At 37.0% G+C, this 24,859-nt stretch overlaps 1 protein-coding gene across 2 annotated transcripts in view; it reads left to right on the forward strand.

Moving 5' to 3' along the window:
* Positions 1–24,399, forward strand: part of FAR1 (fatty acyl-CoA reductase 1) — a 39,214-nt gene extending 14,815 nt beyond the window's left edge. The window contains exons 3-12 of one of the 2 annotated variants that reach the window (XM_075094880.1): positions 1,049–1,224; positions 3,839–4,018; positions 6,044–6,221; positions 7,247–7,291; positions 7,405–7,532; positions 8,004–8,071; positions 9,617–9,788; positions 16,598–16,727; positions 19,221–19,348; positions 21,448–24,399. In XM_075094880.1, the coding sequence (XP_074950981.1) occupies positions 1,049–1,224; positions 3,839–4,018; positions 6,044–6,221; positions 7,247–7,291; positions 7,405–7,532; positions 8,004–8,071; positions 9,617–9,788; positions 16,598–16,727; positions 19,221–19,348; positions 21,448–21,610 (1,368 nt within the window). In that variant the 3' untranslated portion in view covers positions 21,611–24,399. The remainder of the gene's footprint in view (positions 1–1,048; positions 1,225–3,838; positions 4,019–6,043; positions 6,222–7,246; positions 7,292–7,404; positions 7,533–8,003; positions 8,072–9,616; positions 9,789–16,597; positions 16,728–19,220; positions 19,349–21,447) is intronic. The other variant, XM_075094881.1, reaches the window with a different exon arrangement.
* Positions 24,400–24,859: the final 460 nt, after the last annotated feature.

Raw genomic sequence — 24,859 nt, forward strand, 5'->3', positions numbered from 1 at the left:
TGCAGTCAGTATAACTGCATGCTTTGGGTGGGGCAGGGTAGGAAGTACTGCTGTGATTTTTAGTACATTTTAATTGACTTGCGTTGAAGCGGCTGCTAAGATATTGGCCCCTATACAATTAAAAAGAGGGGTCTGCTTTGGTGAAACTTTCAAGTGTGTTTTATTCCCGCAGTACTATTTTGTTCAGGAAAACTTGCGTACTAATAAGTGTAAATGAGATAAGGCATGAATTTTTATCTGTGTGCGTTGAGCCACATGGTTAGAACCCAGCTCATTATGAGGAGAATATATAGTGGAATATAATATGGGTGAGAATATTTTCAGTGGGAATAGTTGAACATCAATTAAGTAAGACTTGATTAGATGTTGTAACATGTTACGCAGCCTTTAACCCTGCCTTTTTATCTTAACTAGCTGGAAAAACATTTTTTTTTCATCTGGAAGTTCCCCAAAACTGGCATAAATCCAGGATAGCATTTTATGAATCACTGGAAACTTCTAAACTTGATGAAAGCTTTTGAAACCTAAAAAAGTGTGACTTGTGCAAGTCTTACAAGAATTTGAATAGTTATTACCAAGCTTAGGAAGTAGATAGACTATTCCCTTTCCTTATATTGAAAGAAGAGAGATTACATTATTTAGACTGCTACTTTAAATTTCTTTGAGTCCTGGTCTGTATTAGAGATCATTCCTTCTTTCTTCTGATATTGATAGAGATCTGGTCTTAAGGATAGGGATGAGTATTTAAAAAATTTAACTGCAAGTTGAAGTCTTGCTACCTGCTATACAACACATGAAATATTTCTTTCACTGTATGGGATAAAGGGTGCACAACTCGATTTCTGAGTATGTTCATAGGAAGTCAGTAATATGTTGATGTAGTATTCCTAACACACTTTTCTACCTTACCTCCTTACTTAAGATCATCAGTATAACTCTGTGTAGGGAGAAAATGTGGGTTTTTTCTTCACCTAAATGAAACATGTATCTCTTATCTTCACTGGCTATTAGTTTAAGTATTTAGTCCTGGTTTTATTTTTTTTGACAGCTTTTTGACAGGTTGAGAGATGAGCAGCCAGACTTCAGAGCAAAAATAGTAGTAGTTACAAGTGAACTTACACAGCCTGAGCTGGACCTTAGTGAATCAAACAAGAAAATACTTATAGAATGCATAAATATTATATTTCATTGTGCTGCTACAGTCAGATTCAATGAAACACTCAGGTAAGTCTACAATTCTGTATACTCTGGTCTGGTAAACTGATGGTACTAAAAGGGAGGGGTAAATCGGGTGTCTGCACAGGCTTGCAAAAATTCAGCTTGTTAGGCTACTTCATGTACTGACATTTGTGTGCTTGGTCAATTTCATGGTGACCCATAAGGTAATAATCTCTTTCCCAAAACTTATCTTAAGCTGTTGGGTTTTCATTTGCTCCTTTTAGAAAGATGGAGGCGTATTATTTAAATCTGCTTTGCCAGAGGTTAGAATTACTATTCAATGTGGAAAAGTTTATCTTTTTAAAGCTTTAGGCAAAAAGACAAATCCATTATTAGCACTTAAACTAAATAAGTTATTTTTGTACTTTTGTTATAGGCTCCTCAGCTCTTGTGTGTGTTGGTTTGGTTTTTTTCTGTGGGTTTTTAACTATATCCCTGTGCCTGAATTTCAAAGCCTTCCTGAAGGGAAGCTGTTGAAGAGACTAGGGAACATGTTGCTATTCTGAGTTTTCCTGACATCATGTGTTGCTCTGATCTCTGGGATGGGTAGAAGGGATAAGAATACACTGTAGCTATATGTGCTGTGCTCACTAGCAGCGTTAGAACTTTTTTCCCTAGTGCTTAAAAGGGAGCGCAAACTATTCCTTTGGCCTCCCTTGTCAGAAGGGGAATGCGTGTTTTGAGAGGGTAACTTTTTGGCAAAACTGTACGTGGGGAAGGCTTTAACGCTGCTGTCTGTGATGAACAAACAGATTAAATACTGCTCAGCTTTCTCCATGTCTTCAGAAAGTTCATTAAGAAGATTAGAGGTTTGCATTGGAGGGAGTAGGGAGAAGTAGATGCTTAGGGAGAAAGGTGAAAACTAGAAGTTGAAAGTTTCATGTTATACAGAAGATCTATTAAGGAAATACTGGAGAAAGGAGTATCAGGAGCAAGAAAAGATTGCATTTGCCTTTTGGCAAAAACAATGACTTGATTTAGTGTTGATACACTCGAGTAAAACCGCAATTTGGGTAAATGACTGAGGAGCAGCACTGGTTTTTTTATGGGCGAGTGGGGAAGGAAATAAAGCAACTTTGAGACAAAACACTTCTCAACTCAGGTTTTTTTTGAGTTGTTACGAAGGTTGACACTACCTCTCTGAGAATGACGTACTGTATGCTGAAACATAGTCATAAGATAGCCCATGTTTATCACTGGGTTATGGTCTTGAAACATTAAAGAACTGCCAACCTGACAAAAGCCCAGAGGGACTTTAAAACAATTTGAAAGACTGGTGAAATGAGGTTGTGGTAAAAAAAGCCTCTAGGAGTTTCCACTTTCTTGGTGGGCTTAGTATGTTCTTTAGCAAAATAGAAAACGTGAGCATTTAAGTGCTCTGGACTCTTTCCTCCAACCATTCCAGCAATTCTGTTCAGAACCTTACAAATCTGAAGACTACCTAGAGCAGCTTTCATCAGATATTTAACAGGAATAACCAATGTAAAGTTCAAAATACGTGGCTTGGGGCCAGCCGTAGGAATAAAGTCAAGAAAGCAAAATACTTGGGCTTATTTTGGAACTCTTCCTAATTTGTATTTGCTGTACACTCTGTGTGTATAGCAGAGTGCATACAGCTCTGATTAATAACTCCTTCCGTTGACTTCTTGAAACAGGCAGTGAAGACTGAGTAATACTTCCATAAAACAAATTATTGAGAAGTAATATTTTCCACTGGTGTTAAGTGCTTTAGGATAGTGATTCCCCCTCCAGTCCGCCCAGTGCTTCAGTCATGTGTGATAAAGCAGTCTTAAACTTAGTGTTTATCTGGGGGGACTAAATTTTTTTGTTAATATAACACTTCATTGCAAAGACTTTGATAAAGCTTTATTCAGCTGTAATCTTGAAACTTAGTTAGTACACTGTGTACAAGAAAAGTAGTGACCACAGTAGGTTTTATAGGCTGGAGAGGATATCTGAATTATATATAACATAGTAGTTGGTCGGTGGGAATCGTAGAGATAAAACTACTTTCCTACAGTGTCCTTAAGGACTCTATTTTAATGAGAAGCAGTGAAATTAGAGGATGAAAGTGAGGCTCTTGGTGGTTTTCCTTTTTTTCCTTCCTTCCTGTAATCCTGTGATACTATTGAGCCTTGTGCTGTCCTACAAGAAGATGCCAGTCTCCAACTTACTAGCCCTCTGAGCCTTCGAAGTTGTTGACCTAACTCGAACTAGGAAGTTCAGAGATGCTGTTGAAACTGACATGCATCTCGTGGCAGCTAGGTGTTGTGTGCATTACTTCATATATTACTAAGATTGTAGGATTGGGATTTAGCTTGATGAGTTCAAAGGTATGCTGACTTTCCCGGTCTAGTAATGGAGCATGACGATGACAATGACAACAGGGTAAAACTTAAGAAAACTATCCTGAACATTGAGAGAAGTTCTAGATTAAGACTGTGGGGTATTGTTCTAAGCAGAAAGTTAGGACCATGTCTATGATCCTTTTTGGAGGAGGGTGGGGTATTAAGGAATACTTACACCCATCACTGAAGCATTTAGGAGTGAATTGAGTAGTTATTCTTTTTTGCTTGTTTTGTCTTGCTTTCTGCTAATCAAATTTCTGTTTAATCAACAGAGATGCTGTTCAGTTAAATGTGACTGCCACACAACAGCTCCTCTTCTTGGCACAGCAAATGAAGAATCTGGAAGTGTTCATGCATGTTTCGACTGCCTATGCATATTGCAATCGACAACAGATTGAAGAAGTAGTTTATCCACCTCCTGTTGATCCCAGGAAACTTATAGATTCTCTCGAGTATGTCTTGTTTATGAAGCTACCTCCATAATCTGCAACCACTTGCTTCCTAGTAATGAAATACAAAAAATGGTTAGGAACCTGAAAGATGAAGAAATTAGCTTATGCTGTCCTGTATGTCTGGCAGTCTGGTTGACACTTCCCTTTTCTGTGAAGGAGATGGGCTAAGGTTTTATGGTCACTTTCAGCTGAGCTAGGTGTGGAGTAGTACTGAAGGAGGGGTGCTCATATCTATTCATGATGCTTCCTGTATGCTGAGAGTGGCAGGTTTTGGGCTGTATGAGATGAACCAGGAGCTATTAAAAACAAAAAAGCTGTGCTGTTAAAAGTATGATAGCACCAGCATTGTGAAGGAAAGGGATTAAAAACGTGACAGTTTGCTTTAACAGCAGCCTGTACTACATCCACCTAAATACCATAGCAAGATCAGTCTGAGATACTGAAATAATATTAGAAGTAGTTCTGTTTAGATACTTAGAGAGCATGGACATTAAAAATGTGTTCCTATACCTTTTTAGTCTTGATTTGGGCATTACTGGGAGGGGAAAGAAAAGGACTCAATCTATATTTTCTGTGTATACTAGCTACCCTGAGGTCTTGTCAGTAGATGTCAAACTATAACGGAAACAGGTGACAGATATGGGATAAGTCAAGTGTAATGTAGTAAGTAATGATCTCTGTATCGGTCTCTCCCTTCTTCCCTGTCATACAAAATATCACCCCTTGTAAGAGAAGTATGAAACTAAAAATAACTAATTAAAAAGTAAAATATGTTCTTTAACTTCTTATAGATGGAAGAGCACTAACATTAAAAACAAATGAGCTACTACCTAGAATGCACATTAAGCTAACCTCTTTTTATAATGCTGACTTTAAATACACTTTCAAATGAGATATTCTGAAAGTAACATCTTTGTCTATGCTTTTCACAAGCAGGGTAAATATAACTTACTGATTGATTTGTGCTTGGACAGCTGTCTGTATTTTAGAACTCATGGCAATGAGGGATGGCTTTTGTAAACTTTGGCAAGAGTGATCTCTCTAGCCAACAGCTGAGACCCATAGAAACAGATTTGCATCCCTTTCTGGGCTTTTCTACCCCTCTTCCCGCCCCAGTCTATAACATGAAGGCAATCTGATGCATGCCATCTTTGACTGTAACAGAACAATGGTGAATAAGAATAACAATGTTGGCTAAATTCCATTTATGTGGCTGAGGCAAATAAATTTTAAGTCCTGTTTTGAAGTGGAGAACACCAAAGCAGCAATAGTTCAAAAGGCACACCTCCCTTGTGCTTGTGTGCTATGACTGAAGGTTATTACCATTTCAAGTACAAACTGCTGAATTAATTGGGAAACAAGATGAAATTGCAGGACTTAATTAAGGGGAAAAACATGATGACCCATCTTGCTTCAGAGGTGTGGGATTACTTGACACTGCAAAGGTAGAAGGTGTTTAAACAAGCACCTAACCCTAATTCTTACATTTTGATGAATGGTGTTTTAGGAGGCTATGTGGTTTTGAAGTGTATTATAAGCTGTCACCAGACATTTATTTTTTGATATGAAAATAGTTATGGAAATGTGTTAAACAGCTGGAAGCTGTGAAGTAGAAAGTAGTATGTGACATGCTAACTTCAGTGGGAGTTTGTGTTAAATTCTGAAAATCAAGTTGATATTTAGAGTGCGCTGGTTTAGATACTTGGGTTTTAGCAGAAACATGAAATACGGAACTGAATTTTTAATTATTGCCTCAACTTGTTCACAGAATTTCTTGTTCCTCTGCTTATGCAGCTTCTAGGGGTATGCTAATGCTTTGGTGGTTTTAGTATGGTCTTTTTTGTTGAGGTTTTTGGTTGTTTGCCTTGGTCGTGTTTTGAAGAAGTTGGATTTTAATTTTACTTGGCAAAGTATATTTGGTTCATCTGGTTATCCTTTTTACATATTTCTTTCGCCCCCGCCTCCCCCACCTCTGGTGAAGCAGCATGCAATAATTTACACTTGCCTCTTATATTGTTTCTTCAGGTGGATGGATGATGGCCTAGTGAAAGATATTACTCCTAAACTGATAGGCGACAGGCCTAATACTTACATTTATACAAAAGCCTTAGCTGAATATGTAGTACAACAAGAAGGTGCAAAATTAAACACAGCCATTATAAGGCCATCTATTGTTGGTGCCAGCTGGAAGGAACCTTTTCCTGTAAGTCATTGAGTTTTCACTTGATCATCTTTCCTGTAAACTGTAGTACATACTGACAGCCTGTTTATCTAGTGACCTTTGTAGAAGAAAATCTTTTAGGCTGAAGTTATGGCTTGGTTGCTTTGGGGTAACAACTCTGATAAAGCTGCCAAATACAGTATTCTTATGTAGGAAATTATGGGTAAATTACTTCTAATCATAGAACAAAACACTTCTATCACAGTGGGAGATCCTATTTCACGCATGACAAATGGTCAGCTTTTTACTTCATGATTCTGTGTATCTTCATCTGTTTTTTCCCCTCTTCAAGATGCTTTGGTATGTCATAGTTACGAAGGATGACTAAACTGGGGACTACAGGACATAAAGACATTTTGGCTCTACTTCTTGTAGTCAAACCTTGTAAGCTTTGTAGGGGATGGTATAAGTTGTATGTACTGTATGCTGTATTGATACATAGTGTGTAGGCTATATGCTTCTTCCGATGCTTCTCCAGTTCAAGACTGAATGTCTCTCAAGCCCTTAAAATCCATGTAATTGACTTTGCATACCTTTTTGAGAGCATACGATGTATGTGTCATACCAATAAGTAGATAGCATCTAAATACTGTCATTAAAGATGAAAGAGACTATTTTCTCTTTGAAAACTTGAACTAAAAATGGATAGCAAAACTGCTTATCTGAGTTGCTAGAAGCTAGTCTAACAGTACCTGTAAACTGCATATTTCATTGTAGGCATATTTATTGACAATGCACTGCAGTTTATTCACTAAGAAATAAACAAGCTAGCATTTCACTTTGAAGGACCAGTGAACCTATGAGTAGATCTCTTGTCTGAGTAATAACAGCTTGTTACATCACCAGATTTTGCTGTGGAGGAACTTCATTTAGGGATATGGAAATATCTTTCTTCCCTTTAAGGGGTGAAGGGAAAAGAGAATATACTTGTAGAAACTTCTCAACTTTTCCACTTGAAACTGCTGACTTCACTATACTCTAAATCCTTTTTCTCCCCTCTGTAATAGGGATGGATTGATAACTTCAATGGACCTAGTGGTCTCTTCATTGCTGTAAGTAATAAATATACTTAATTTTTTTTTTCCTCCTTTTGGAAGACAACAAGCTTCACATGTTTTACTGGTGGGTCCTCTGTCTCTTTTTTTTGTTGTTTTTGTTCTTTAAGGCAGGAAAAGGAATTCTTCGAACAATGAGAGGTTCCAACAGTGCAGTAGCAGATCTTGTTCCAGTAGACGTTGCTGTCAATGCGACACTGGCTGCAGCTTGGTATTCTGGAGTTAATAGGTATAACAGGTGACAATAGAGAGTACTAAGTGTTTTGAAATTATATTGTGTATTTTAATAAATCAGTCTTCTATGGAACTTCTAATCAGTGTCCTGCTATTTCCCCAGGACAAAGGAATCTAAGGTTCTAATAGCATTAGTCCCTCAAAGTGTAACTTCTTTATGCTAAAGAGGAATACATCACCTACTGATAATGTTTTACAAGCTATGCCTGAAAATTCTTTCCTAGGTCTTGTTGTAATCAATACAACCTACTGTAATGTAGGTGATACTTTCTCTGAAAGAGAAGATATATAGCTACACAAGGAGATGATAGCTACACTGGAAGATGATATAGAAAGCAAAAAAATCTAACATAAGAGTGATGCTTTCTGTTTGTCAGTGATGTGCTTGAGGGAAAGGCTGGCTTTGGTTATGTCTTGTATCTGCATTTTTAAAAGTTGGTTGTCTTCTAACTTGTTCTTTTCTCTTTTCCCTCAGACCAAGAAATGTCATGGTATATAACTGTACCACAGGTGGCACCAATCCTTTCCACTGGGGTGAAGTTGGTATGCCATGTTTCTTTCCCCCTGCCCATAAGCTTTAATAGAAAAATAATGTCAAATAATAAAAGCATAGGCTATAATCAGTGGGTCATATTGCATTTTTACTGTTGAAACTAGTATAATAACCATACCTCTCAATTTTGCAGTGTCTTGTGCTTTTTCATTATCTTCCCTTGTTAATTCTCTCCCCTCGCAGCATTATCACTGTTTCATTTTGTTCTTGTGGGCTTTTATTCCATTATAACTTAAACTATGGGAGAACTGATTTTTCTCTTTTAATGCCATGACCTGATCTTCAGGGTGTGGATATTGTGCAGAGAAAAACATTGCTCAGAGGAGCAGTAGTGATGTTGGGTTTAATGCCAACTTTACTAAATACATATAAACAAACAGCCCACAATTAGATGTTTTCTACATCTGCATAATTGAGAGGTATGATAATGGTTTTGCACTTGTGTAGCTCTTAGTGTTTGGCTTGTTAATTGTCAGTTGAGGTGGCTTTTTAATGTTCAGATTGCTACATGAGACTTCAACTATTCATGTACAGGGAAAAGTAATCTTTCTAAAAGTACAGCCGCCTATTTTCAACTCTCAGATATCCTGACTAGAATGTAACTGACATGCCAAAAGCTTTTTAATAGTTTTTGTTATAAATACCAATACAAGCTGACTGGCATCCTGAAGGTGTTTATTGGCTTTCAGTTTTTTAGAAATAAAGTTCTTAAGCTCAGATTTTTTCTTTCCGTTTAAATCCTTAAATCTTTTATTTCTCTTGACTATTTTCTTCATGCTTTTTACTTGCTTTTGCCAATTTTATATATATATATATCTGTATTTATAAACCTTATTGCTTCAGCCAAACATGGAAAATTGCTGACTTCATTTGTATCTCAATTTGAATTGGGGTATTTAACTTCATACTGTTATAGACAGTGTTTAAAAGAGGTGATTACAAATATGAGGTGAATTTCAGTGTAACTTTTCAAGACACTGATCCTGCGTATCTGTTGTACAGAATTTCCAGATGTCAGCAGGAGTTTCTCATGGAGTCCCCTCCTAACTGTGCTTTTATTAACATTTAAATATGCATAAGTTGTTTAAAAATGTCACTTGAAATGCACTTCAGATACTTGCAAAGTCCTCAGTTGGCTTTTTAAATTATTCTTCACACAAGAGGTTAGAATAGCCTTGTTCATGAAATATAGATGACAATTTAAATAGCTTTACCTGCCATATAAACTGAAATTGCTGTGAATTTTTGAAATCAACAACTTTGAAGGTAGCGAAGAGGAACAGAAAGAGAGAAGCTACAGTAAAATGGTACTGAATATGAAGGCTTAAAAGACCTCTTGATTATAATAACAACCAGTTTAAGAGTATTTTAGGTGAAAAGCTTGCGACTGTTTTAGTTTCTGTGGATTGTAGAAGAGTTAGGCTGGCTAGTTAAATAACACACTGAAGTAAATATTGTACACTGTGATGCACTTTGAAAGGCATTAAATTTTACATGGTTATTATCAAAGCTGTTACACAACTTTTCTTTCTCAGAATACCATGTAATTTCTACTTTCAAGAGGAATCCTCTCGAGCAGGCCTTCAGACGGCCCAATGTAAATCTAACTTCCAATCACCTTTTATATCAGTACTGGATTGCTGTAAGCCATAAGGCCCCAGCATTCCTGTATGATACCTACCTCAGGATTACTGGAAGAAGCCCAAGGTAATGGTGACTAGCTCTGTCTTGTCTGTTCCTCTGACTTTTAAGCAAAGCTGTACTTGTGCAATGATGTATATTGATTTATTTTTAAATTTTTTTTTCCCTGAATGCTTTGTGACTAAAACTTAGCCTTTTTTCTCCTGAGAACAGGTCCTTGAATTCAGGGTGACTTTGAACTTTCTAGCAAAAATGAGGATGTTTTTGTTGGATAGTTTGGGGGTTTGAGTAGTCAAGGTAAACAGAATTATAAGGTCTAGCAAGTGATGTTTGTTGTTGAATAATAAATATTCAAAGTATGTTGATCATTATTTTTTCCTACAGAATACTACGTTAATTTGAATATCAAGATAAATCCATTTGAAGGTGCAGTAAGGTACCCTGGCATTAGTATGCAGTCCAGCTCCTTCTTGTGGAAATATTGGAGTACAGTCAAACATACAATACCTGCATTTTTTCATGATCTTTTGCTCAGAATGACAGGTCATGAGCCATGGTAAGGAGGACAGGGCTAAAAATATCTTGCTGGTAAGGTGGTGGAGACCTGTGAAGAAGACAAGGCATGGGCATTTATCTAGATTTACTAACTATAAGCAATAACAATCCAGTGGCAGCATTTCTAAGAGACTAACGACTGGCTCAATGTTGTCCAAGATAGGTCTTGGATCAGAATGCTAGTCAGTCATTAAACTCTAGGAAGTGGCTTGCGTTCAGATTGTTGTTGCTATTATAAACTGAAAATGGAATAGGAGATGGAGTTAATAATTGCGGGTTATCCCTGTAGATAATACAACTTGATCTGATATGTTGGTTTGTATCATCTCAACATTACATTCAGTTTATAATTACACTAGTATCTGGCTAACTTCTGTGGTGAAATGGCATAGCCCTACTAAATAGGCTAAATTACATAGGAATATAAGATGTTGCTTTGATTTGGCTCGAATTTGCCAAGCCATGTGATCTGAACTGGTTGCATAGATTACACTTTCAAAAGTATTTGTCTTCAGACTCTAAAATCTCCACTGTGGCGACAGTGTATTAACACAAGTGCGTATTCATTCATTGTCCTGTAGTCTAGGTCTGTCTTACAAGGAGGGGAAAAGTTATGTAACAGACTTGGCATTGGATTGGTAGAAGGAAGGTAAGGTGGTTTGTAGGAGAACTTCAAAACTGTCTTGGGTTCTGTTGTTCCAAGCCTACTCAATGCTGTAATATTCACAGCAACAGTAGTGGCAGGAGGCTGTGCCTGTATATTAATCCTCCCATGTTAAAAAGATATAAGCTCTTCAGATCAAAATAAGGTACTGAGCTTTTAGGTTCTTCTACAATTTTAAGTTATTTTTAATAAAAAAAAAAATGATAGAAAGTCCCTGACAGATGTGAAGACTTCACCACTCACATAAAATAGTTATACTAGAAGCGCCAACCTACTGTCTTTCAAATGGTTAGGAAGTAGTACTACCAGAATCTTTGTCAGTCACTAAAAGGCATCTAGTCTTTTGAGAGTTTGACCAGTGGGATTAAAACAAGACTGTGAATAATCATGTTGCATAGAACACTGGGAATGTTTAGTCTTGTTTTTGCTTTTCCTGGAGTTCTTTCTTGATGTCCGAAGGTGGGATTTAGAACTTTAATCAGTACTAGTACAGTTGGTGTCATTAAATATGTATTTTCTAGCCTGTGAATTATTACTGATGTTGGTATTCCTAATTAGTTTAATATAACAGTGGGTGGGTAAGTTTTGTGTTTTGTATCATGCACAAGATTTCCAGTTTGGAAGAAACATGGGAACTTCACCTAAAACAAGCTATTGCTCAGTCGCTAAGGTTACTCAAATGCACTTGAAAGAAAAGCTTTTAAGTTTGATACCCAGCCCATTTACAGGAATATAGCTTTCATTATATAGTGCTTTTTTTAAGCATTTGAAAAATGGGAGCCTGCAGTAGGAACAGTAGAAGCAAATAAATATAAAGATGCAAGCAAGATAAGCAGTGTTAAATCCTAATGGGCTTCTTGTGTTGTGTAATAATAGAAAAAATTTGAAACAAAACTTTACTCATACTTTTTTCTAGTCTTCTGGCTCAAAGTACTTTGAAAGCTGCTTTAACTCATGGGCTGGAGGCAGTCATGGTATAGGGATGTACTACTCTTGCTGTGGTCATTCTGTCCTGTTGACAGAATGGTTTTAATTGCCAAGTAGCATGTACTAGGGAACTTCTGAAGCCTTGGAAACACTACTGGAGAATCTTAAACTCAAGTTAATACTGTTCTAGAGTGAAGAAGGGCTGGTTTAATCTGAAATGTGACCTCTTCCACCATGATTTAGCAGAAAAACTTGAGCAGTATAGTAACAATAGTAAAATCAGCACAAGAAAACTCAAATACTGTGCTAACTTTACTTCACATGGTCAACAGCCTGCCCTCTCTGTGCCAAGTCTGAATGCACTTCTGAGGTCTTTATTGTGTACAATATAGGAAAAACTCTTAAGCAATGAAATTACTGTGTAGGTTTAACTGCACAATTATATTGTCAGGATGTGTACTGCAACTGAATGAGAAATTTTTAACAAGTAGAAGAAATAGATCAGGCCTATGACCTTCAGAACTAAAGGATTATATTAATAATAATCTTCCTGTTCAGGTTTTTTGAAAACTTACCTGTTGATTTCGTATTGCAAAGACTTCATTCTTTTGCACCTCACTTGTGGAAGCAATGTTTTTAGTGGGATGGAAAAGTTCTTGCTGTTTTTTGCATCTAGTTGAAGGTTCTTGAATTTAACAGTTCTTTGACAATATTAACAGTTAAGGAAGGGGAAGGAAGAAATAATGTTTAATTCTTCAAGATTTTATAAAAAGAACATGTACAATAAAGCTTGGCATAATGAAGATTTGGTATTTTATACTAAATACTCAAGACTGTTATAGCATTGTGCGATTGCATAAATAGTGGTGATAATCCTCAGTATCCAAGTTTAAGGATAGTGTTGTCAGTAGCTTGCCATATATACTTAGTTGTGGACCAAAGTTTCTTAATTGTCTACCATAAGGCATAGTTCTCTAACTTTGCATAATGATTAGCACAACAGAACCATATGTTATTTGAAAACAGTTCAGTGTATTTGAAATATTAAAGCCTTTAAAAATAACACACCCAGCAAATACTTCCAATTACGCTGGAAGAACAGAAAGTGGCATGAAATATTTAAAGTTGTAATTCAGGGATTTCTCCAGCAGCTCACTTTCTGTTACTGCTTCTTAGAAAGCTGAATGTAAGGGGTGGTTGATATATGTAGGGGGGCGTAAAGGACGTAATTTCATATCTACCATATCAGTTGAAAGCTTCTTGAAACTTGACATGAAGCACCTTTCATTTAGTTACTGTCTTACAAACCAGGAATGAGTAAAGAGTACTTTTATTGGATAGATTAATATGGGTTTTTTGTCTTGGAAGCACTTCTAAGTTGTGCACTTAAAGGAACCACAGAGCTGCTGGAAAGATAAGAATTCCAGTAGTATGTCTTAAACTTCAGAATTTATAGCCAAATGAAAATCTTCACAAAGACAAATCTGAAAGCTTGTTTTACGTGTTTTTAGAGGAATCTTTCTTTAAAAAACATATAATTAACTCTCTAATGCTTATGCAGAGACTTGCAGATTGGCAGCCTGTAGATCCACTGAAGGATCAGTCTGTATTTAGCATGAGAACTGTTTTTTAGCCTGGAGTCAATAGATTGTGTCTAAGACTTCTTCAAAACACAGTCATAGCCTTAGGCTAGGTTGCTTGTTATTGTCTGGTATAGAAATATGCCCACCTAGCTTACAGATATTTGAATTAACTGTTGCTTAAAACTTTTGATTCTTATGATCTGCTTCTCAAACTAATGTATTTTGTGTTAATAGCAGTAAGGACTGCCTAGCAGAGGCAAAATTCTGCTTGGTACCTAGGTGAAAGCCTTGCATGCTGTCACTGACTTGCTGACTGCTGCTAATGTTCAGTACTTTATGATGATCAGCAGGTCTGACTTTTTGTTCTTTTCAGCTTATGAAGGAGGTGTGATGCCATATATTATAGTGTCTGGTGATATATGGCTTGATATTTATGACTTGTATCCAATGGCTACTCTGGAACAACCTGTGAAGTGTGTATTTCAAAACTTCAGGTTGAGGGATGAAGTTCCATTATGTGTATTTGTGCGCTTGGTTTTTGTTGTGTGTGTATTCCCATTTGCAGGAGGAATATGGTGCCATTGAAGTTATAAAACTTAGTCTGCCAGAGCTACACAAGTGTCTACTAAATGATACTCACTGCTGACATCTCTGAATATGAGAGGCTGTCACCATACTCTTTCTTCTCAAAAAGAGTTGTATGTTGATTTAGTGCAAACAAGCCATCACCAAGAAAGCTGGTCCTCTTCTTCCAACTTTGTAATTGAGCTAGCAGTTGAGAGAATGTGGAGACATTAGATTCTTTTGGCTGATACATCAAGAAGCTAACCCTACAAAGAAAAAAACCCAGACAATTTTCTGCTGATTAATTGCATCATCTGGTTCTGTGGCCACTCACTAAATCCAATTAGAATTGGAGGGAGGGGGGGAAAAATCTGCAGCTGAGGTAGAAGAACTTTTCTAGGCACTTGATTTTTTTTTTTTAAATCAGCTTAGTTATGCTATAAAACCATAGCCCTAAGAAGAGGCAGCAAGATTCCCAGCAGAGGTTAGTCTTTACATTAGTTTACATTTAGTTTAGTTTTTGTTTACAGAAAAGAGCAAAAATCAATGTCAGTGGCCACTTACAAGCTTAAAAATCTACACTTGTCTAATCAGATAGTCATTTCCACAATTTAGTATTTTGCAGAGGCACACAGTTTCTTCAACTGTAGCGATCTAAGCACTCTAACTAAAACTGCTGCTCTTCCAGCTTAGCATAAAAACTCAAAGTGGGGAGACACAAAAGGGCAAGTCCATTAAGTTAAACAGTCTTAAGACTGTCAGTGGACAGACTTCTGCAAAAAGTCTAAGCACTTAGCCACCATGTCCTGTTTGGCATTATTTTTATCCAGACCATTTTGCTATAAGGTCTTTCTGGCTTATCTGACTGGTGAGCTCCTTGCTGTCCAAGTTTCAAGTGCTTTTCTGAATTTTTTTTACTTCACTATTGTGCTTTTTTAATGTTCAGTTCAGTCTTAGCACAGGATACGTTTTGGTTGACAGTCTGTATTCCTAATTATTTTTGAATCAGAGTAACTGGTTCAACTCGGCTCCTGCTGCTGATACCTTGCTCAACTGGTGAAGCTATGAACAGGTGTATGAAAGCATCTAGAAACGACTACTAATAAAATTAGCTGGTGGTATAAAATTTTAATACCATTCTGAATTTTACTCTGTAGATAGGTTCAAATGGGGTTTAAGGAAAAATATTTCTGCTTTTTTGTGCTTTAAAGATACTCTGCTTTTTCAGTGGTCTCTGCAATTTGTGTTACTCCATTTCCTGAGAAGAAAAAGAGGCAATTTTGATATTCCCTTAGATACTGAGGTGCCAGCTACTAGTGACAGTAGGGAACACTAATGTAGTGCAAAATACTTTCTTTAGAAGAGTGCCCTGGGGCAATATGTGATATCCCGTCTATAAGTATGAATGCATCAAGGCAGCTTTCAGAGAAAAATCAGTAGTTTTATTGCTTCTATGAACTTTATTGAACAAAACTTACCTTCAGAAAGCCATTTCCTGTTAGTGCTGGGTTATTCTGCTTTTTTTACCTTCTCCCTTCCCCCTCCCCGTGCTTAAAATAGTCAGTGTATCCTGCTATAAGGATCAAATTGGAAGCAGTTCTGCGAGATGAAAACATCTTGAGCACCCAAAGCAGGAATGTGATATCGCTAGGGTATGTGGTACTAGTTAGTACCTATTAAGATTGACCATCTGCAGCACTGCAACACTTGAAACAGTTTTCTTGTCATAAATGTGGGAACTTTGCATCTAAAAGACTGGATGTCTCACATTTTTTTGGGTTCACTTCAGATAGTCTGATCAAGGAGAAACTTGCCCAAATTGATCCTTATAACGTAATTTCTCTGTACTCCAAGTGATGGTTTGGTAGAGTTGCTTCCTCTGCATAATAAGGGATGATGGAAGGTATTTCTGCATATTTTGAAGTATCATAGAACTGACCACCTAACTAGCAGGATCTGCTATGGTCTGTCTGTGCCCTTAAATATTGTCCTGCCCTTTGCTGCAGAAGCAGTAGGGTTAAGGGGCTAAGCCATATTGCTGGTGGCTTTTAAGTCTTGATCTCTTAGTGACCATAACAAACCAATTTTGTTTTGTTACAGAGATTTGGTGTTGCACAGAGTGCAGGAAGATCAGGGAAACTTGTTCCCTTCCTTAGTTATGTGCACATGTTCTGCACTATGCAACTTGACTCTTTCATCAAGTCAAATTATTCAGTACAGCTAGATATTCCAGTATGCTGAAGTGAAGTGTTCTGTGTCTGTGTGAAATAAGTCACTAACAGAAAACAACATTTTCCATCCCCCTTTTTTTTTTTTCAGGGAATAAATTATTATTGCACTGGGAAGTAGAATTAGGAAAAAAGGACTGTCCTATAATTTGATTGTAAATCAAGATTGGACAGGCCAAGTTCACTTTAATAATATGCAGGAACATCCTGTTGTTCTAAGATAACATGCTTTGGATACAGAGCAAGATGGGTTATGTTAACATAGGGGTGTGGTGTTAGAGGGTAAAAATTGTCTTGTCTGTTCAAACTAATTTTTACCACTGTAACCTGTACATTCTATGCCTTGGACTGCAGGATGATGAAAACAATAACACGTCTTCATAGGGCCATGATGTTACTAGAATACTTTACAGACAAGTCTTGGATCTGGAATACTGAAAATATGACTATGCTGATGAACCAGCTGAACCCCCAAGACAAAAAGGCAAGTAGCTGTGTGATGTGGGCGTGGGGACTGAAAGTGAAATATCAGCTCATTGATTTAAGATTGAATAAGGACATGAACTGGTAATGCTGCTTACTGTAAAGTAGAGCTAACCCTAGTACTAACTCATCACTGGAGATTCCTGTCACATCCTTTCAGTTGTGTTAGGGCTGTGTTATGAGCTAGATCAGTGATGTGATCAGAGATGAGGAAGGGCAGGACCCCACTGAAGGAGGCCTGATGTAAAAGATGTTTTCCTTTGGAGTGGCCTGATCAAGTGATCTGGTGTTGCCCCTATATCAACCAAGTGGCCAAGCTGTTAATGGCTTTACCTATGTGATGAATAAAACAGTGCTTTACTGCTTGACCACTATTTCTTTTTCTGAGGAACAGGACTTGGGTTTTGAAGGACTGTGTTTGCTTGTTTCTTTAACTAGTAACAACTGTTATGTACCCTTTTCATGCTTTGGCCAGAGAGCCCATGTATTCAAAGGTGTGCAAGTGTAAATTCTCTTACTTCTTTCTGAAGCACGCTCTTGCTGTGTGGCTGAGGCTGTCCCATGCAGGGAGGGAAAGTGTAACAGAAGCAGGATGACAGAAGTCTTGAAGGCTGTTGAGGAAGAATGAAAACTTGAGTGCAGGGTCTGGGTAAAAGTGAATGAAAGAGCTCAAAGGAAAAGTCTTAGTCTTCCCGCTGTGTGTGCTGGTTGACCATCTATGCAAGTCTCTTTCTGTGCTATGTTTACCAATCTCAGACTAACAGAAATCTCTGGATGTGGCTATCTGGTTCACCCTGGTGACTAGTATTGACCAAAGCTACGTTCTTCTCCTGCATGTGCGCCTGCTGCTAGACTTCCATCTCCCCACCCCGCGTATTGCTGGGAAAGTTATGCAAATCTTACTGGATTCATTCCAAGTTATTCCAAATATATTTGTTCAGTAGTGAAGCTGTAATGGAATGGAGTTCTTGTTTCCCTCCCCACAATATATCTCACAGGAAGATACATGTATGTGTTAAAGTAGTATTGCAACTGAGGAATTTCTGTTCCTGCTCCCCAACATCTGAGTTTAAACTTCCTTTCTGCTATCATTTTCTTGGTTAATATTCAACAGGATAAAAATAATCAGTTTCAGTTTTAAAAGCTCAAATTCCCTTATGCATTTGGGACAGTTGTGTCCTTTTTAAGATGTCTTTCCTATCTAAGTGTGTTTCAGAACCTAATTCTGTAGTTAAGTTGAAGAAAAGCTGCCAAACTTCTAAATAAACTGTCTAAAAGTGGGAAATAAAATAGCTTTTGGTGATTCCTGTGTGGAGAGGATTTCCACCCCTTCCCCCTTCTTACCTCCCCCCAGAAATTTGAGTTTAAGAAAAGTTCTAAATAACCTCAGGGCTTTGGACTGTTAGTGTTTTTCAGATAGCTGAATTTTCAATAAGATGTGCCCACAGCAGTAAAGAACTAATTGAAATAACAGTTGAAACCACTTTATTTTACATGCTTGCTATGATGATATATTGGGGAAAAATAAAGTTTAATTTGGAGATTCTGATAACTTACTGTGACTAGAAGGCTGTTTAGTGTGTATTTATTATATCATGACTGGAACTACATGCTGACCTTTAACTTAAACAGTGCAGAATTAAGACGACTCAGTGTGAGGGATTGTCTTCAGAACTGTAATTGGTTTATTTTTCATCATACCTTGTAGCATACCTGCCATGCTGTTAAGCAGTTTATTTGGAAGCATGGACTTGGGGATTTAACATATGTATAACAACTTTTAAAGCCGAATACAGTTTGAATACAGTTTCACTACCCAAAACTTTTTACTTGTCTCTTGTTCCAATGATCTTGCTTATTCTTTTACCTGAAACAAAATCAGCAGTTAAAACCCTACTAGGAAAATCTTGGTATTTATTGGGACTTAAACAGCTGTTATTGTAGAATCTTGAGACAAGGAAATCAGTACATCAGTGAAAAACATGAGTTGTGAATTTACCATAGTAAACTTACTCAAGTGGTTCTTTAAAATATAGCTGTGCAACTATAAACACAGCTAAAAGAAGTCTGGATTTACTGAATAGTAAACTTGGCACAGAGGAGTGGTTATTCTGTGCCATATTAGAATTATTTTGTTGCCTAAAAGGAAACAATGTAATAGAAAATAGTTATTGCTAGAGTGGGATTACTTACAGACAGATAAAATGGGAAAGCAGTGCACTTGGAAGTGGAGGGAAGAATATTACTGCTGAGGAGGAAAAGTAAAGCATGAAATAGTTGAAATTTGGAAGAGATGTTATAAGAAGCTGGTGCTGAGTCAGAAATGGGATCTACATCTGGATCATTCTTATGATTAAGGACAAGATAACTTTCTTGCATCAAAGACAAATTGGAATTATCTCGTATAAAGGCACTTACTGTTTTCCTTTATTTTATATATATTTAGCGGGTGAATTTTTAGGCAACTAACAGTGAAAGCTTGCTTTTCATGCAGATGTTTAATTTTGATGTTCGACAACTGCATTGGGCAGAATACATGGAAAATTACTGCATAGGAACAAAGAAATATGTGCTGAATGAAGAAATGTCTGGTATTCCTGCAGCTAGGAAACACTTGAATAAGTAAGTATAAATATTTTCCTCTGTTTATATTTTGTGTTTTTCTGCCCTTGTCAAGTTTTGCTTTTCCATGTTATGACTTAATTGTTCTATATAGCTCCTGTTTAGGTCCTCTAGAATTCTTCTGTTCCAGTCCAGTGGTCTGAAGCATTTTCTAAAGAAGTCAGATGTCATCTTTCTTGCTCTATTTGTTGCTCCTGAGTTGCTTTCAATATTAATAGGTACAGTGTTAGTCAGGGACTATAGTTGTAGCACTGATCACTAGGTGTATACTGCAGTCCAGGTTTCTGATTTTGCCCGGGTATCTTTTGGAAGGTAGAAAGGTACACAGTCACACAAGGTCAGGATGGCTTGTTCAGTTAATCAGGCTGAATAGAACAATAGTTGTTTTTAGTGGGGTTGTGGTCTTTTGAAGCAGATGAGTAAACAAGCATGTACTCGCTACCTCAGGGCAGGAATCTTTGATGTAGACGGTCTAAGACAACTTCTCTTAGCCTTTTATCTGTGGCTTAACTCTTCCAATTTGAAGGCATTGTTACTGTCCAGAATTTTATTGGCACAGTTGCCCTTGTTTTGTTCTTGGCCGATTCATAATGACAGTTGTAGACTACTTGATTTGTCTTTTTAAAGAGGGAAATAAAAGTGACTAATCTTGTTCTGCAATACTACTTCACATCTGCTATCCTGATAGCACAAAGAGAAATGGTCTAGGTCATTAGTTGTGTTATTCTTCTAATGGCAACGATTTGCAGTTGTAGAATGGATTGGCTTGATAGAAAGGTTGGACTAGATGATCCCTGAGGTCCCTTCCAACCTGTGGTTCCGCGATGTTACAATCTCAAATATGCTTTTGAAAGATGGTAATCCTGTTAATGGTGGGGATAGCTGAAGAGGTGTCCCCTTCTGATTTTTGTTTGGTTTTAATTTAGATGCTGTTAAAAAATGCACAGGAGTGATTGTACAGTTGCCATTCTTTGTACAAAGGATTGTACTAAAAATAACATGAGAAATAGTCTCCTATTGGTACAGCACCTCGTTGCTACCAGGTCTCTGTTAAACCTCTTGCAAAATAATCCATTTACAGATTTGAGCATATATTTTCTCTGAGGTATTAAGCTGGTCTCTTCTGCTACTACCTAGCTCTTAACTCTAACTGATCTGAACTTGAGGAGTCCATTGCTTCAGTATTAACCAGATGTGGCAGCCTAGGGGACCTGGCTTGTTTAGGTAGAATAGAATTTTTCTTCAAATAGAAAAGTGGGCTTCGCTTTTGTGATACAGAAATTTAGACTTCTCCACAACTATGGTGTGTAGAGGAAGGTCTGGCTATGGTAACACCCAGCTTACCTGTAAAACAAGATTAAAGGCAGTGAGTATTTCCTTAAAAAGAGCTGCCTTTAAAATACAAATTGTCATGATCCACTGAACCAGAGAGATTGCTCTGTTTCTAAGGTATATGAGCAAATCCTGGTTATTGTCTGCCTTGAAGCTTCCATCTTTACATGTGCAAAGCTTGCTAAAACTCAGTTACCCTAAAAGGACACTTAGTTTCTTCTAATCTTTAAATATAGTTCCCTGAGAAGGAATTAGTTTAAAATTGCAGTGAAGACTCTGGGCCTGTGGCTGGAAAATCCTGTGTGTGGGTGTGGTGTGTGGTTTTTTTTTTGTCAGTGGCAGTTGGAGTTAGTTCTACATCTATGAAGTTTTAAATACATGGAAGGGAGGAGAGGAGTTCATAGTGTTTAATACTTCCTTGGTTTTTGGGTGGATGGCAGCCTTCTATTGGTAAGTTACCATGTGTGTCATCTTGGCTTTAAGAGGTTTTTATCAACTAGCTATAAAGCAGAAGTACATGTGGTTAGCTACAGGGCTGCCTCTGTTCCTCAGTTCTCGTGTTCCACTTTTCAGCAGTGAACTATGGAAAAGCCTTCTCTGTTTGGCCCTTCACTTAGAGCTTACTTCTATCATTCACTTAATACCACTCATAATGTATCCTGAGATGAACAAGTTAAACTCTAAATTAGAAGTTATTTTTACCTGTGTTCTTTATTCCTGTAAGTCTTGGTACATTGGTTTTAATTATTTCTTTTATTTTTCCTTAGGTTAAGGAATATACGCTATGGCTTCAATACAGTTCTTGTGATCCTGATCTGGCGCATCTTTATTGCAAGATCACAAATGGCAAGAAATATCTGGTACTTTGTGGTTAGTCTGTGTTACAAGTTCCTCTCGTACTTCAGAGCCTCCAGTACGATGAGATACTGAAGAAGAGAATTTAGCATTAGGACATCTATGCATATGGTGGTCTAACTGCACAAAGCCTGTAACATGTAGTCATCTCACATTTTGTAAAAGCATAATTTCATCTTAAAATGGAGTCCGAAATAAACGGTATGGTATTTGTGATGTTAGTTGTGTATCTTCCTGGAAACAGAGGAAAATAAAATGGTCAAGTGCCAGGTTGAATTGGCATTAGACAAGCATTTAAGTAACTTTAACCCTTTGACCTGGGGAAAACATTTTAGACCACTGACCAACATAACTGTGCAATGTGGAACATGTTTGAAATCTGCCTTAATGTGATTTTTCTTCTAAGTTTTACTCCACATTGAGCAAGATAAATATTGACTTAGTAGTGGCTAGTTGCTATAGACCTATTTATTTGAAATTCTTCTAAATTACAAAGGGTTTTACAAGTTGCAAAAGTGTACAAATTATGGTGGATCTCCAGGGAAAAAAATTATTTGAGGACTTCTGTAATTGGTCTTTACTTTTCGCCACTTCTTCCCTTCTCTAAGTAGGGGTGCAACAATGGTGCCTACTTTGCTTTAAAAGAAGGGCAAATTTAAAAAAATATCCAAAACCAAACAACCTTCCTTAATTACTGAAAAGCCTTTTGTCCGCTCTGGTCTTCAGAGTGCACTTATTCAGTTCTGTGCTCGAAACTGGCTGCATCCAACCTGCGTTTATGTCAGCATGAACAATTTGCTTCTCTGAAAGCAGAATTGATCCTACCATTGACTAGATAAAAGGAAATGCATCCCTGAGGGGTGCAAAAATAAATTCATTGACTGTCCTCTTTTTTAATGATTTTTGAGACCACAAAGCCAGCACTTGATTGTTACACTTCTGACTTCAAAAGGTAAATGTATTTGAAAGGAATTTATTATGCTTAGTTGCTATTTATATTACTGGTAATAATAATTGGACAAACTATAGGCTTTCATTAAGAGATATACCTGTTCTTAAATTCTAAGCAATGTTAGTAAATAGTTCATGAATTAATAATTTTTTTAAATCTCGGAGCTATGAAATTTGATGTATGGACAACACAATGTGTAAGCACACTTTCTCATCCCTGCCCCAGTAAAACCCCTCACTTCACTGGGCAAGCAGAGCAAGATGCATCTTGCTTCAAAATGAAACTATGTTAACAATTCTTCCACTAACTTAAAATTATTATGTATAAGTCTGAAGAAATTTGTTTTTTTTCTGCTTGTTACTTCATTTCAGTAGAGAAAACATTTGTTAAAATAGCAAGTTGTAAGAAAAGATTGAATCCTTGTTTAAGGCAATACATGAAGATCCCTTTAAATTTTGGCTGCACAGAATTCTATCCAAGAACGCTGTTAATGTTCCTCTAATTGATGCACTGACCAGGACCTTTGCCCAGTATTTGTTCATTAAAATCAGTTTATACTAATGAATATGTTCTTGAATCTGCTTGGAAAGGCAAAGAGTGACTTAATTACAAAAAAGCTACATTGTACTTGCCCTTGGTAGTGTTTTGTCCAATTTGAATTAGGTATGTAAAGAACTTACTTTGCTATTCTTGTGAAAACTCTTACTTTAAGGAGAGCACCTTTCATGCAGGTGTATATCTCATTTTGAAAAGATACTGGCTTCCTTGCTGAAGCTAAATATTCTGTAGTAAGTAGTTAAGCTGTAATTCCTTTTTAAAATGACCTGTGTATATATAAAGCTAGCGATGAAAAGCCTAAATGGTCTAGGACCACACCTTGTGTGAGAGACCTCTGACTGTGGCTGAAAATAAATCACTGCTTCTGTGATCGAAGATGTTCCACTTTAACAAATACATTAGGTGTATTACTTTTTTAGTTGCCTCCCTAAGTATCTTACCAGACCTGGAAGTATGCTTAAGCATTCCTGCATTGTAGACTTTTTCCAGAGGTGCCTACTATCCAGTGACACCCCTTTTCCCATGTTGGCATGTGGCTGAAGTTTGTAAAAGACAAATACATCATATTCTGAAAACAGTTCTTCTGAAAGTGAAGCAATTCGCTTGAATTTTGGTTGTTTATAACTATTATACATGATACTTTTAATGTTGATTTGTTAGTACTAAGAACTATGAAGCCAATCAACTGATTATTTCTGGTCCAAAACACTGCTTAGAAATTTATTCATTTGAATAATTAAGGAAGAAAAGGATTACTTTACATGCAAGGATATTTAACCTCTACCTTTTCAACATTTGCCAATTTAGAAACCCAAATTTTTTCCCCTCTTTGGAGACCGTGGTTCAGTGCACTATTGATATCTTACACAAATTCATCAGTCATCCTATTTAACTGACAATAGATTCAGTGTCACATTTATTACATTAGTTTTGTCACTTCCTGTGGTCAGTCTGTGAAATTCTATCTGAAACTACTGGGGTTTTCTATATCAGAACCCTATTCTCTTGCAGTTCTTCATACCAGTGTTTGCACATAACAGATGTTGATCAAAAATATACTGGAACTATATTTTGATACAGTAAGCTAGACTCACTGTACTGACTAGCAAGTTACAGGAGGTATTCCAGTTGGTTAAATAGGAAGAGCAGTCTGAAACAACATGATCATTTAATGGTTGCTGGTATCTAAATTTGGGACTGGGAAAAAAATTACATTTTCCTGTAATGTTTTTCTCTGCTGTAGGAACAGATGTTTGGAAACAAATGCTAAATCTGTGAGCTTTTATAAGACAAACAGAAATATTGGGTGCCTTTGTTTGTAAACCAAAAATAAACAAATCCCTTGAAAGTGTTACAGTGTTTATTGTATTTTTGCATGGTTTTAGTCTGATTCGTGGAAAATAACTGGTATTGTAAATGCCTCTTAACATACATGAGCATGCTCTTTCCTTTGGGAGAAACCTTGAAAATCAAGTTAACAAGTAATACTGCTTTTTAAAAATCAAAACAGAAAAACCTTCCCAATCACAAAACAAACAAGACAACAAACAAAACCCCCACAGTCTAAACCTTCATGGGGTGATGTCAAAACGCATGGTGAGGTATGCTTGGTCATGGTGACTTTCTTGTATGTCAGCTAGTTTCCTCCTCACTATCACTGCCTGTTCACTTCTAGTATTAGTTTCAGATTTACTTAAATAGATGGGTAATTTTTCATATGGCTTAAAAGGATACTTTCATTTTGCAGTAACTTTTGGACTACATTTCAAGGACTTGCAAGCAACTACAGCTATTTGTAGCATCTATGTGTTGTG

This window comes from Phalacrocorax aristotelis, chromosome 5 (assembly GCF_949628215.1).
Source record: "Phalacrocorax aristotelis chromosome 5, bGulAri2.1, whole genome shotgun sequence".
Classification (NCBI taxonomy): domain Eukaryota; kingdom Metazoa; phylum Chordata; class Aves; order Suliformes; family Phalacrocoracidae; genus Phalacrocorax; species Phalacrocorax aristotelis.